The following is a 15085-nucleotide window of genomic DNA, read 5'->3' as shown; positions in this document are numbered from 1 at the left end:
GGCAGACCCGTCTTCTTCACCGACCCGGTCTTCGCGGCAACAAAATTGCGCGCGCCGAAGCTGGGGGACGCAAATCGCGGGGGATAGCTCGGGTCGTGCAATCACTTTGACCCTCTTCTCCGTGTATAAGTACCGGCGCACCTCTTTGACTTCTCGTCCCTATTGAACTAGCGTCCATACCCCAAGCCCTCACCACCGACGCAGATAATGGACTAGTGCCGTCGCCGCCAGTGTTCTCAACCGTGAGTGACTCTGTGACCCCGAGGAGTGATCGAGGAGGGCCGTCGAGTCTTCGCCTTTCGTGCGAGTCGCATCGTCGTGAGGGATCGGTACCGGGTGATCGGCAATTGCTCGCCGTCGTAGGGAACTGCCACGAAAACCGCCTATCGTCGTGGACCGGCTTCAACTCTCAGCCAGTGACAGTAAAGACCCTCCCCTGTTGTTCATACTAGCATGCGCTTCGTGTAGCACACTTTAGATTGGGTCAGGGGCGCTGGAATGCCTATGGGGCACTGCTCCGGCAATGTCGCGCCGCGATTCGATGGGTGGCGCCGCCAGTGGCGGTCGGGGGAGACCGGCTCGTCCTGAGCCGTTGATGGCGCGATCTACGGTGTAGATTAGAGGGTGTGTACTGGGTTAGGTCAGAGTATTGTGGAGCGTTCGATTCCGATCGAACTGGATCGGTGCACGGACGAGATCGACACCGTAGGATTCGGATCGGATGGTGCTTAGCGCGTACCGATTCGATGTATTGTAGATCTAATCGAGGACGTAGAATTCCAATCGGACGGCCAGTGTCTGCATGTACCCCTTCGGCCTTGTAACTTTGCGTAAGAGACCCTGCAGTTACCAAAAAATAACCCGCCGTCCATTTTTACTGTGCTCGGTGTCTGGGGATTCTTACTCCGAGCCCCCTGGGTTTCTCTGAATTTGAGGCCCAGTCCAGTCAACTCGAAAATCAGAGAATTAAAACAGAAATGGATTTTTAGTGAATAAATAATTGCTAGAAAATTGTATAATTCATAGAAAATTCATTTGGGCTCCAAATTACTTCATTCCAGTTTCTAAAATTTTGTAATATTATTCTCCATCACATAGAGGCTCTGTTTTGTCATGAAAACAGTAAGAAAAATAATCTCTCACTTAATCCTATTTTAAGCACATAAAACCTTTGGAAATTCATATCTTAAAATCTATAACTCAAAAAATTATGATTCATGTTCCTAGGATTTTTTAATGTGTATATTTTATTATGTATTTTGTTTATATGTTTGGTGTGATGTTAATTTTCTCCTATATACTGTGCTTGTTTGTATTGTGGCGAGTAGAAGAGCCTGTGACTGAGGATACTGGTGAGCTGCAGATAGAAGTAGCTGAGCAGGAGCTTATTGAAGGCAAGTTGTGCCCTTGATCCACTTTTGTTACTGAAAGTCGCCTAGAGGGGGGGTGAATAGGGCGAAACTGAAATTCTCAAAAATAATCACAACTACAAGCCGGGTTAGCGTTAGAAATATAATCAAGTCCGCGAGAGAGGGCGCAAAACAAATCGCAAGAGAGTAATGAAGTGAGACACGCGGATTTGTTTTACCGAGGTTCGGTTCTTTCAAACCTACTCCCCGTTGAGGAGGCCACAAAGGCCGGGTCTCTTTCAACCCTTCCCTCTCTCAAACGGTCCCTCGGACCGAGTGAGCTTCTCTTCTCAAATCACTTGGGAATCAAACTTCCCGCAAGGACCACCACACAATTGGTGTCTCTTGCCTCAAATACAAGTGAGTGTTTGATCACAAGAAAGAATGCCAAAGAAAAGAAGCGATCCAAGCGCAAGAGCTCAAATGAACACTACAAATCACTCTCTCTAGTCACTAAGGCTTTGTGTGGAGTTTGGAGAGGATTTGATCTCTTTTGGTGTGCTTTGTAATGAATGCTAGCTCTTGTATAGTGGTTGGAAGCTGGAAAACTTGGATGAATTGAATGTGGGGTGGTTGGGGGTATTTATAGCCCCAACCACCAAACTAGCCGTTTGGTGAGGCTGTCTGTTCGATGGCGCACCGGACAGTCCGGTGCACACCGGACATGTCCGGTGCGACAGCCACGTCACCAAAAGCCATTGGGTTCGACCGTTGGAGTTCTGTCTTCTGGGCCCGCCTGGATGTCCGGTGGCGCACCGGACATGTACTGTAGACTGTCCGGTGCGCCAGCATGGGCGTGTCTGACCTCTGCGCGCGCTGGCGCGCATTAATTGCGCCTGCAGGTAGCCGTTGGCGCCGTAGTAGCCGTTGCCCCGCTGTTACACCGGACAGTCCGGTGAATTATAGCGGAGTGGCCGAAGTGAATTCCCGAGGCTGGCGAGTTCCGGAGGCTGCTCTTCCGTGGAGCACCGGACATGTCCGGTGTACACCGGACAGTCCGGTGAATTATAGCGGAGTTGCCTCTGGAATTTCCCGAAGGTGAGCAGTTCGGAGTTGGAGACCTCTGGTGCACCGGACATGTCCGGTGGCACACCGGACAGTCCGGTGCGCCAGACCAGAGGTACCTTCGGTTGTCCCTTTGGTCTTTGGTTGAACCCAATACTTGGTCTTTTTATTGGCTAAGTATGAACCTTTGGCACCTGTATAACTTATGCACTAGAGCAAACTAGTTAGTCCAAATATTTGTGTTGGGCAATTCAACCACCAAAATTAATTAGGGACTAGGTGTAAGCCTAATTCCCTTTCAATCTCCCCCTTTTTGGTGATTGATGCCAACACAAACCAAAGCAAATATAAAGATGCATAATTGAACTAGTTTGCATAATGTAAGTGCAAAGGTTGCTTGGAATTGAGCCAATATTAATACTTACAAGATATGCATGGATCGTTCCTTTGTTTTTAACATTTTGGACCACGCTTGCACCACATGTTTTGTTTTTGCAAACTATTTTGTAAATCCTTTTCAAAGTTCTTTTGCAAATAGTCAAAGGTAAGATGAATAAGATTTGGCAAAGCATTTTCAAGATTTGAATTTTTCTCCCCCTGTTTCAAATGCTTTTCCTTTGACTGAACAAAACTCCCCCTAAATGAGATCCTCCTCTTAGTGTTCAAGAGGGTTTTGATATATCATTTTGAAATACTACTTTCTCCCCTTTTTGAACACAATAGGATACCAAATGAAAATACTCTTTGAAAAACTGAGTTTTTGAAATTGGTGGTGGTGCGGGTCCTTTTGCTTTGGGCTCATACTTTCTCCCCCTTTGGCATGAATCGCCAAAAACGGAATCATTAGAGCCCTACGAAGTACTTTCTCCTCCTTTGGTCATAAAATAAATGAGTGAAGATTGTACCAAAGTTGGAGAGATGCTTGGAGTGACGGCGAAGGATGAGTAGTAGAGTGGAGTGGAAGCCTTTGTCTTCGCCGAAGACTCCAATTCCCTTTCAATATACCTATGACTTGGTTTGAAATACACTTGAAAACACATTAGTCATAGCATATATAAAAGAGACATGATCAAAGGTATACTTGTGTGCTATGCGTGCAAATTAGCAAAAGAAATTCCTAGAATCAAGAATATTGAGCTCATGCCTAAGTCTGGTAAAAGATTGTTCATCAAGTGGCTTGGTAAAGATATCGGCTAATTGATCTTTAGTGTTAATATATGAAATCTCGATATCCCCCTTTTGTTGGTGATCCCTAAGAAAATGATACTGAATGGCTATGTGTTTAGTGCGGCTATGCTCAACGGGATTATCCGCCATGCGGATTGCACTCTCATTATCACATAGAAGAGGAACTTTGGTTAGTTTGTAACCGTAGTCCCGCAGGGTTTGCCTCATCCAAAGCCATTGCGCGCAACAGTGGCCTGCGGCAATATACTCGGCTTCGACGGTAGAAAGAGCAACCGAATTTTGCTTCTTTGAAGCCCAAGACACCAAGGATCTTCCCAAGAACTGGCAAGTCCCCGATGTGCTCTTCCTATTGATTTTGCACCCCGCCCAATCGGCATCCGAATAACCAATCAAATCAAATGTGGATCCCCTAGGATACCAAAGCCCAAACTTAGGTATATAAGCCAAATATCTCAAGATTCGTTTTATGGCTGTAAGGTGTGATTCCTTAGGGTCGGCTTGGAATCTTGCACACATGCATACGGAAAGCATAATGTCCGATCGAGATGCACATAAATAAAGCAATGAACCAATCATCGACCGGTATACCTTTTGATCCACGGACTTACCTCCCGTGTCGAGGTCGAGATGCCCATTGGTTCCCATGGGTGTCTTGATGGGCTTGGCATCCTTCATTCCAAACTTGCTTAGAATGTCTTGAGTATACTTCGTTTGGCTAGTGAAGGTGCCCTCTTGGAGTTGCTTGACTTGGAATCCTAGAAAATACTTCAACTCCCCCATCATAGACATCTCGAATTTTTGTGTCATGATCCTACTAAATTCTTCACATGTAGATTCGTTAGTAGACCCAAATATGATATCATCAACATAAATTTGGCAAACGAACAAATCATTGTCAAGAGTTCTAGTGAACAAAGTAGGATCGGCCTTGCCGACTTTGAAGCCATTAGCAATAAGGAAATCTCTAAGGCATTCATACCATGCTCTTGGGGCTTGCTTGAGCCCATAAAGCGCCTTAGAGAGCCTATAGACATGGTTAGGGTACTCACTATCTTCAAAGCCGGGAGGTTGCTCAACATAGACCTCCTCCTTGATCGGTCCGTTGAGGAAGGCACTCTTCACGTCCATTTGGTAAAGCTTGAAGCCATGATAAGTAGCATAGGCCAATAATATACGAATTGACTCAAGCCTAGCTACGGGTGCATAGGTTTCACCAAAATCCAAACCTTCGACTTGTGAATACCCCTTGGCCACGAGTCGAGCTTTGTTCCTTGTCACCACACCATGCTCGTCTTGCTTGTTGCGGAAGACCCACTTGGTTCCTACAACATTTTGATTAGGACGTGGAACTAAATGCCATACCTCGTTCCTAGTGAAGTTGTTGAGCTCCTCTTGCATCGCCATCACCCAATCCGAATCTTGAAGTGCTTCCTCTACCCTGTGTGGCTCAATAGAGGAAACAAAAGAATAATGTTCACAAAAATGTGCAACACGAGATCGAGTAGTTACCCCCTTATGAATGTCGCCGAGGATGGTGTCGACGGGGTGATCTCGTTGTATTGCTTGGTGGACTCTTGGGTGTGGCGGCCTTGGTTCTTCATCCTCCTTGTCTTGATCAAGAAAGCCTTCAATTTGCGAGTTCTTGAACTCCGTCCCATTGTCGCTTCTAATTTTCTTGATCCTTAAGCCGAACTCATTTTGAGCCCGTCTCAAGAATCCCTTTAAGGTCTCTTGGGTATGAGATTTTTCCTGCAAAAAGAACACCCAAGTGAAGCGAGAATAATCATCCACAATAACTAGACAGTACTTACTCTCGCCGATGCTTATGTAAGCGATCGGGCCGAATAGGTCCATGTGTAGGAGCTCCAGTGGCCTGTCATTAGTCATGATATTCTTGTGTGGATGATGAGTCCCAACTTGCTTCCCGGCTTGGCATGCGCTACAAATCCTGTCTTTCTCAAAATGAACATTTGTTAGTCCTAAAATGTGCTCTCCCTTTAGAAGCTTATGAAGATTCTTCATTCCAACATGGGCTAGTCGGCGGTGCCAGAGCCAACCCAAGTTAGTCTTAGCAACCAAGCAAGTGTCGAGTTCAGCTCTATCAAAATCTACCAAGTATAGCTGACCCTCTAACACTCCCTTGAATGCTATTGAATCATCACTTCTTCTAAAGACAGTAACACCTACATCAGTAAATAGACAGTTGTAGCCCATTTGACATAACTGGGATACGGAAAGCAAATTGTAATCTAAGGAATCTACAAGAAAAACATTGGAAATAGTATGGTCAGGTGATATGGCAATTTTACCCAATCCTTTGACCAAACCTTGATTTCCATCCCCGGATGTGATAGCTCGTTGGAGATCTTGGTTTTTCTCATATGAGGAGAACATCTTCTTCTCCCCTGTCATGTGGTTTGTGCACCCGCTGTCGAGTATCCAACTTGAGCCCCCAGATGCATAAACCTACAAAACAATTTTAGTTCTTGATTTTAGGTACCCAAACGGTTTTGGGTCCTTTGGCATTAGAAACAAGAACTTTGGGTACCCAAACACAAGTCTTAGAGCCCTTGTGTTTGCCCCCAACAAACTTGGCAACTACCTTGCCGGATTTGTTAGTTAAAACATAAGATGCATCAAAAGTCTTAAATGAAATGTCATGCTCATTTGATGCATTATGAGTTTTCTTTTTAGGCAACTTAGCACGGGTTGGTTGCCTAGAACTAGATGTCTCACCCTTATACATAAAAGCATAGTTAGGGCCAGAGTGAGACTTCCTAGAATGAGTTCTCCTAATTTTGCTCTCAGGATAGCCGACAGGGTACAAAATGTAACCCTCGTTATCCTGAGGCATGGGAGCCTTGCCCTTAACAAAGTTAGACAAGTTCTTAGGAGGGGCATAAAGTTTGACATTGTCTCCCCTTTGGAAGCCAATGCCATCCTTGATGCCAGGGCGTCTCCCATTATAGAGCATACTTCTAGCAAATTTAAACTTTTCATTTTCTAAATTATGCTCGGCAATTTTAGCATCTAATTTTGCTATATGATCATTTTGTTGTTTAATTAATACCATGTGACCATGAATAGCATTGATATCAACATCTCTACATCTAGTACAAATAGAAACATGCTCAACATTAGATGTAGAGGGTTTGCAAGATTTTAGTTCTACAACCTTAGCATGCAACATATCATTCTTAGTTCTAAGGTCGGAAATAGTAGTATTGCAAACATCAAAATCCTTAGCCTTAGCAATCAAATTTTCATTTTCTATTCTAAGGCTAGCAAGAGAATCGTTCAATTCCTTAATCTTAGCAAGCAAATCATCATTATCATTTCTAAGATTGGGAATTGAAGTATCACAAACATGAGAATCAACCTTAGCAATTAATCTAGCATTTTCATTTCTAAGGTTGTCAATAGTCTCACGGCAGGTGCTTAGCTCACTGGACAATTTTTCACATTTTTCAACTTGTAGAGCATAAGCATTTTTGACCTTAACATGCTTTTTGTTTTCCTTAATAAGGAAGTCCTCTTGAGAGTCCAAGAGATCATCCTTCTCATGAATAGCACTAATCAATTCATTTAATTTTTCTTTTTGTTGCATGTTTAGGTCGGCAAAAAGGGTACACAATTTATTTTCCTCATCACTAGCATTATCATCACTAGAGGATTCATATTTAGTGGAGGATTTAGATTTAACCTTCTTCCTTTTGTCGTCTTTTGCCATGAGGCACTTGTGGCCGACGTTGGGGAAGAGGAGTCCCTTGGTGACGGCAATGTTGGCGGCGTCCTCGTCGGAGGAGGACTCGGTGGAGCTCTCGTCGGAGTCCCACTCGCGACATACGTGGGCATCGCCTCCTCTCTTCTTGTGGTACCTCTTCTTTTCTCTCCTCTTGCCCTTCTTGTCGTTATCCCTGTCACTGTCACTTGATAATGGACATTTAGCAATAAAGTGACCGGGCTTACCACACTTGTAGCAAACCTTCTTGGAACGGGATTTGTAATCCTTCCCCTTCCGTTGCTTGAGGATTTGGCGAAAGCTTTTGATGATTAAAGCCATCTCCTCATTGTCGAGCTTGGAGGGGTCAATTGGTTGTCTACTCGGTGTAGACTCCTCCTTCTTCTCCTCCGTTGCCTTGAATGCCACTGGTTGTGCTTCGGACGTGGAGGGTTCATCAAGCTCGTTGATCTTCTTTGAGCCCTTGATCATACATTCAAAGCTCACAAAATTCCCGATTACTTCCTCGGGAGTCATTAGTGTGTATCTAGGATTACCACGAATTAATTGAACTTGAGTAGGGTTAAGGAAAATAAGTGATCTCAAAATAACCTTAACCACTTCGTGGTCATCCCATTTTTTGCTCCCGAGATTGCGCACTTGGTTCACCAAGGTTTTGAGCCGGTTGTACATATCTTGTGGCTCCTCCCCTTGGCGAAGACGAAAACGACCGAGCTCCCCCTCGATCGTTTCCCGCTTTATGATCTTGGTGAGTTCATCACCTTCGTGCGCGGTCTTGAGTAGGTCCCAAATTTCCTTTGCATTCTTCAACCCTTGCACCTTGTTGTATTCCTCCTTGCTTAGAGAGGCGAGGAGTATGGTTGTAGCTTGGGAGTTGAAGTGCTCGATTTGGGCCACTTCGTCCGTGTCATAATCTTCATCCCCTATGGATGGAACCTGTGCTCCAAACTCAACAACATTCCATATACTTTTGTGGAGTGAGGTTAGATGAAATTTCATTAAATCACTCCACATAGCATAATCTTCGCCATTAAAGGTTGGCGGTTTGCCTAATGGAACGGAAAGTAATGGAGTATGTCTAGATGTACGAGGATAGTGTAAGGGGATCTTACTAAACTTCTTGCGCTCTTGGCGCTTAGAAGTTACGGACGGCGCATCGGAGTCGGAGGTCGATGTTGATGAAGTGTCGGTTTCGTAGTAGACCACTTTCCTCATCCTCTTGTGCTTGTCACCTTTCCGATGCGACTTGTGGGAAGAAGATTTTTCCTTCTTCTCTTTGTGGTGAGAGGAAGAAGATCTTTTCTCCTTCCGTTTGGAGGAGTCCTTCTTCTTCTCCTTTCTCTTGGTGCGGGACTCTTCCGATGAAGTGCTCCCGTGGCTCGTAGTGGCCTTGTCGGCGGTCTCCATCTCCCTCTTGGTGTGATCTCCCGACATCACTTCGAGCGGTTAGGCTCTAATGAAGCACCGGGCTCTGATACCAATTGAAAGTCGCCTAGAGGGGGGGGGGGTGAATAGGGCGAAACTGAAATTCTCAAAAATAATCACAACTACAAGCCGGATTAGCGTTAGAAATATAATCAAGTCCGCGAGAGAGGGCGCAAAACAAATCGCAAGAGAGTAATGAAGTTAGACACGCGGATTTGTTTTACCGAGGTTCGGTTCTTTCAAACCTACTCCCCGTTGAGGAGGCCACAAAGGCCGGGTCTCTTTCAACCCTTCCCTCTCTCAAACGGTCCCTCGGACCGAGTGAGCTTCTCTTCTCAAATCACTTGGGAATCAAACTTCCTGCAAGGACCACCACACAATTGGTGTCTCTTGCCTCAAATACAAGTGAGTGTTTGATCACAAGAAAGAATGCCAAAGAAAAGAAGCGATCCAAGCGCAAGAGCTCAAATGAACACTACAAATCACTCTCTCTAGTCACTAAGGCTTTGTGTGGAGTTTGGAGAGGATTTGATCTCTTTTGGTGTGCTTTGTAATGAATGCTAGCTCTTGTATAGTGGTTGGAAGCTGGAAAACTTGGATGAATTGAATGTGGGGTGGTTGGGGGTATTTATAGCCCCAACCACCAAACTAGCCGTTTGGTGAGGCTGTCTGTTCGATGGCGCACCGGACAGTCCGGTGCACACCGGACATGTCCGGTGCGACAGCCACGTCACCAAAAGCCGTTGGGTTCGACCGTTGGAGTTCTGTCTTCTGGGCCCGCCTGGATGTCCGGTGGCGCACCGGACATGTACTGTAGACTGTCCGGTGCGCCAGCATGGGCGTGTCTGACCTCTGCGCGCGCTGGCGCGCATTAATTGCGCCTGCAGGTAGCCGTTGGCGCCGTAGTAGCCGTTGCCCCGCTGTTACACCGGACAGTCCGGTGAATTATAGCGGAGTGGCCGAAGTGAATTCCCGAGGCTGGCGAGTTCCGGAGGCTGCTCTTCCGTGGAGCACCGGACATGTCCGGTGTACACCGGACAGTCCGGTGAATTATAGCGGAGTTGCCTCTGGAATTTCCCGAAGGTGAGCAGTTCGGAGTTGGAGACCTCTGGTGCACCGGACATGTCCGGTGGCACACCGGACAGTCCGGTGCGCCAGACCAGAGGTACCTTCGGTTGTCCCTTTGGTCTTTGGTTGAACCCAATACTTGGTCTTTTTATTGGCTAAGTATGAACCTTTGGCACCTGTATAACTTATGCACTAGAGCAAACTAGTTAGTCCAAATATTTGTGTTGGGCAATTCAACCACCAAAATTAATTAGGGACTAGGTGTAAGCCTAATTCCCTTTCAATCTCCCCCTTTTTGGTGATTGATGCCAACACAAACCAAAGCAAATATAAAGATGCATAATTGAACTAGTTTGCATAATGTAAGTGCAAAGGTTGCTTGGAATTGAGCCAATATTAATACTTACAAGATATGCATGGATCGTTCCTTTGTTTTTAACATTTTGGACCACGCTTGCACCACATGTTTTGTTTTTGCAAACTATTTTGTAAATCCTTTTCAAAGTTCTTTTGCAAATAGTCAAAGGTAAGATGAATAAGATTTGGCAAAGCATTTTCAAGATTTGAATTTTTCTCCCCCTGTTTCAAATGCTTTTCCTTTGACTGAACAAAACTCCCCCTAAATGAGATCCTCCTCTTAGTGTTCAAGAGGGTTTTGATATATCATTTTGAAATACTACTTTCTCCCCTTTTTGAACACAATAGGATACCAAATGAAAATACTCTTTGAAAAACTGAGTTTTTGAAATTGGTGGTGGTGCGGGTCCTTTTGCTTTGGGCTCATACTTTCTCCCCCTTTGGCATGAATCGCCAAAAACGGAATCATTAGAGCCCTACGAAGTACTTTCTCCTCCTTTGGTCATAAAATAAATGAGTGAAGATTGTACCAAAGTTGGAGAGATGCTTGGAGTGACGGCGAAGGATGAGTAGTAGAGTGGAGTGGAAGCCTTTGTCTTCGCCGAAGACTCCAATTCCCTTTCAATATACCTATGACTTGGTTTGAAATACACTTGAAAACACATTAGTCATAGCATATATAAAAGAGACATGATCAAAGGTATACTTGTGTGCTATGCGTGCAAATTAGCAAAAGAAATTCCTAGAATCAAGAATATTGAGCTCATGCCTAAGTCTGGTAAAAGATTGTTCATCAAGTGGCTTGGTAAAGATATCGGCTAATTGATCTTTAGTGTTAATATATGAAATCTCGATATCCCCCTTTTGTTGGTGATCCCTAAGAAAATGATACTGAATGGCTATGTGTTTAGTGCGGCTATGCTCAACGGGATTATCCGCCATGCGGATTGCACTCTCATTATCACATAGAAGAGGAACTTTGGTTAGTTTGTAACCGTAGTCCCGCAGGGTTTGCCTCATCCAAAGCAATTGCGCGCAACAGTGGCCTGCGGCAATATACTCGGCTTCGACGGTAGAAAGAGCAACCGAATTTTGCTTCTTTGAAGCCCAAGACACCAAGGATCTTCCCAAGAACTGGCAAGTCCCCGATGTGCTCTTCCTATTGATTTTGCACCCCGCCCAATCGGCATCCGAATAACCAATCAAATCAAATGTGGATCCCCTAGGATACCAAAGCCCAAACTTAGGTGTATAAGCCAAATATCTCAAGATTCGTTTTATGGCCGTAAGGTGTGATTCCTTAGGGTCGGCTTGGAATCTTGCACACATGCATACGGAAAGCATAATGTCCGATCGAGATGCACATAAATAAAGCAATGAACCAATCATCGACCGGTATACCTTTTGATCCACGGACTTACCTCCCGTGTCGAGGTCGAGATGCCCATTGGTTCCCATGGGTGTCTTGATGGGCTTGGCATCCTTCATTCCAAACTTGCTTAGAATGTCTTGAGTATACTTCGTTTGGCTAGTGAAGGTGCCCTCTTGGAGTTGCTTGACTTGGAATCCTAGAAAATACTTCAACTCCCCCATCATAGACATCTCGAATTTTTGTGTCATGATCCTACTAAATTCTTCACATGTAGATTCGTTAGTAGACCCAAATATGATATCATCAACATAAATTTGGCAAACGAACAAATCATTGTCAAGAGTTTTAGTGAACAAAGTAGGATTGGCCTTGCCGACTTTGAAGCCATTAGCAATAAGGAAATCTCTAAGGCATTCATACCATGCTCTTGGGGCTTGCTTGAGCCCATAAAGCGCCTTAGAGAGCCTATAGACATGGTTAGGGTACTCACTATCTTCAAAGCCGGGAGGTTGCTCAACATAGACCTCCTCCTTGATCGGTCCGTTGAGGAAGGCACTCTTCACGTCCATTTGGTAAAGCTTGAAGCCATGGTAAGTAGCATAGGCCAATAATATACGAATTGACTCAAGCCTAGCTACGGGTGCATAGGTTTCACCAAAATCCAAACCTTCGACTTGTGAATACCCCTTGGCCACGAGTCGAGCTTTGTTCCTTGTCACCACACCATGCTCGTCTTGCTTGTTGCGGAAGACCCACTTGGTTCCTACAACATTTTGATTAGGACGTGGAACTAAATGCCATACCTCGTTCCTAGTGAAGTTGTTGAGCTCCTCTTGCATCGCCATCACCCAATCCGAATCTTGAAGTGCTTCCTCTACCCTGTGTGGCTCAATAGAGGAAACAAAAGAATAATGTTCACAAAAATGTGCAACACGAGATCGAGTAGTTACCCCCTTATGAATGTCGCCGAGGATGGTGTCGACGGGGTGATCTCGTTGTATTGCTTGGTGGACTCTTGGGTGTGGCGGCCTTGGTTCTTCATCCTCCTTGTCTTGATCATTTGCATCTCCCCCTTGATCATTGTCGTCATCTTGAGGTGGCTCATCTCTTTGATCTTCTCCTTCATCAACTTGAGCCTCGTCCTCATTTTGAGTTGGTGGAGATGCTTGTGTGGAGGAGGAAGGTTGATCTTGTGCACTTGGAGGCTCTTCGGATTCCTTAGGGCACACATCCCCAATGGACATGTTCCTTAGCGCGATGCACGGAGCCTGTTCTTCACCTATCTCATCAAGATCAACTTGCTCTACTTGAGAGCCGTTAGTCTCATCAAACACAACGTCACAAGAAACTTCAACAAGTACTGAGGACTTGTTAAAGACTCTATATGCCCTTGTGTTTGAGTCATATCCTAGTAAAAAGCCTTCTACAGTTTTAGGAGCAAATTTAGATTTTCTACCTCTCTTAACAAGAATAAAGCATTTGCTACCAAAAACTCTAAAATATGAAATATTGGGCTTTTTACCGGTTTGGAGTTCATAGGATGTCTTCTTGAGGATTCGGTGTAGATATAACCGATTGATGGCGTAGCAAGCGGTGTTGACCGCCTCGGCCCAAAACCGATCCGGTGTCTTGTACTCATCAAGCATGGTTCTTGCCATGTCCAACAGAGTTCGATTCTTCCTCTCCACTACACCATTTTGTTGTGGTGTGTAGGGAGAAGAGAACTCATGCTTGATGCCCTCTTCCTCAAGAAAGCCTTCAATTTGCGAGTTCTTGAACTCCGTCCCATTGTCGCTTCTAATTTTCTTGATCCTTAAGCCGAACTCATTTTGAGCCCGTCTCAAGAATCCCTTTAAGGTCTCTTGGGTATGAGATTTTTTCTGCTAAAAGAACACCCAAGTGAAGCGAGAGAATAATCATCCACAATTTAAATTCTACTAAGAGCACTGTACTTAAAATATCCTTAAGGAGTAAGTGGATTATTTCTACTATTTAAATTCTGTTCATTTTCCATTTAAATTGTGTTGACCATCTTGCAATTCTAGTTTCATGGAAAATGGAAAAATATGTTGATTTGGTTTTCGAAGCTTGACATTTCGTCACATTGGAATGTAGGAAAAATGAATGTTGTTAGAATGAATTGAGAAGGGAAAAAACAATCCTGAAGACAGAGCACACCTTATATAATACTATATCAGTATCTGTGGGAACAAAAGAAAATCCGCATTTCCAACAGGCCATGATCTTTTTCCGTGTCGACGGCTGCTTCTTTTTCTGTGGGAATCTGTGGGTCTACGTGGCGACCACTCACTGGCTCCAGAAGGATATGACATGTACCAACGGATAACCAGGCCGTTGGCAGGCAGGCAGCCACACGCGCCCACACCACACTTGAGTTGAGTGGCAGCAATTTGGCTGAACGCCCACCGGAGAACAACGCACTTGTGTTGCGTACGTCGGTCACATGCATTGCATCTGCATCCGGAGTAGCGAGTTCTAGACACAGCAGGCAACAGACTGAGGTAGCCCAGCGAGCGAGCGAGCAATGGCAACCCTCAGCGCCGCCCCCCTCGTCGGCGCGGCCGCCGTCGCCAGGCCGTGTCAGGCTCAAGGTACGTAATAAACTCGCCGTCGTCTGTGGATCTCTGGTGCAAGAGCTAGCTAGCGGCGCCGTCGTCAGTTATATATATGCAGAGGGATATGTGTATATCTCTTGACACGAGGACACCGCTGCTGTGTGTAGGTTTGCCGCAGCTGAGGGTGAGAGCCGAGAAGGCGAGGTGCGGCGCCGCCCACTCGAGGCGGCCGAGCCAGCGGCGGGACGGCAACAACGGCGCATCGTCGTCGCTTCTGGCCGTGGCCACCAGCGCGGTGACCACGTCGCCCGCGCTGGCGCTGGTGGACGAGCGGATGTCGACGGAGGGCACCGGGCTCAGCCTGGGGCTCAGCAACAACCTGCTGGGGTGGATCCTGCTGGGCGTCTTCGGCCTCATCTGGTCCCTCTACACCGTCTACACCTCCACGCTCGACGAGGACGACGACTCCGGCCTCTCGCTCTGAACTCATCCGTCGATTATTCCTAGCTACTGTATTTTTTGTTCAGCCTGACCCGTGAGTTCGATCGATCTATGCATGCGTTGGTGCAGACGAAGCTTAAGACCGTGGTTGTATGCGACCGTAATTCAGTTGTTGCATCTCAGATGGTAATGATAATGACGAGTACGTAGAACCATTCCAGCATTCGGATGGCCCGCTTGTCTGCCCCCTCCCCCTCTCCTCCCGACTCCACCCATCGCCGCTAAAACCTGCCCCCCTCCCTCCGCCACGGCGTGCTTGCCTCCTTCCACACCCCTTTCTACACGGGGTTTTTTAAGGCGCCCTCGGTTTTACTGGTCTCCTCATTTTTATCCTTAGTCGTATTTTTTTTCTCAGTTTTGTCCTTCCAAACCATGTGTTGCTTAATTTCCATTGCCCGGTGGTTAGGCCTTTGTCCAATTTTTCTAGCTCCAAACACAGAAT

General features: G+C 45.8%; 1 protein-coding gene across 1 annotated transcript; it reads left to right on the top strand.

Annotated features, from left to right (window-relative positions):
• The first annotated feature begins 13924 nt into the window (after nt 1-13924).
• On the top strand, nt 13925-14806 carry LOC100283835 (uncharacterized). The gene is made up of 2 exons (NM_001156733.3): nt 13925-14178; nt 14310-14806. Exons 1-2 carry the CDS (start codon nt 14112-14114, stop codon nt 14624-14626), a joined length of 384 nt encoding a protein of 127 aa, NP_001150205.2. The 5' UTR covers nt 13925-14111; the 3' UTR covers nt 14627-14806.
• The last annotated feature ends 279 nt before the right edge of the window (nt 14807-15085 follow it).

The sequence above is a fragment of the Zea mays genome, chromosome 8 (assembly GCF_902167145.1).
Source record: "Zea mays cultivar B73 chromosome 8, Zm-B73-REFERENCE-NAM-5.0, whole genome shotgun sequence".
In the NCBI taxonomy this organism is placed as follows: Eukaryota; Viridiplantae; Streptophyta; class Magnoliopsida; order Poales; family Poaceae; genus Zea; species Zea mays.
The sequence above is the reverse complement of the archived record's forward strand: the minus strand, read 5'-3'. Positions and strand labels throughout refer to the sequence as shown.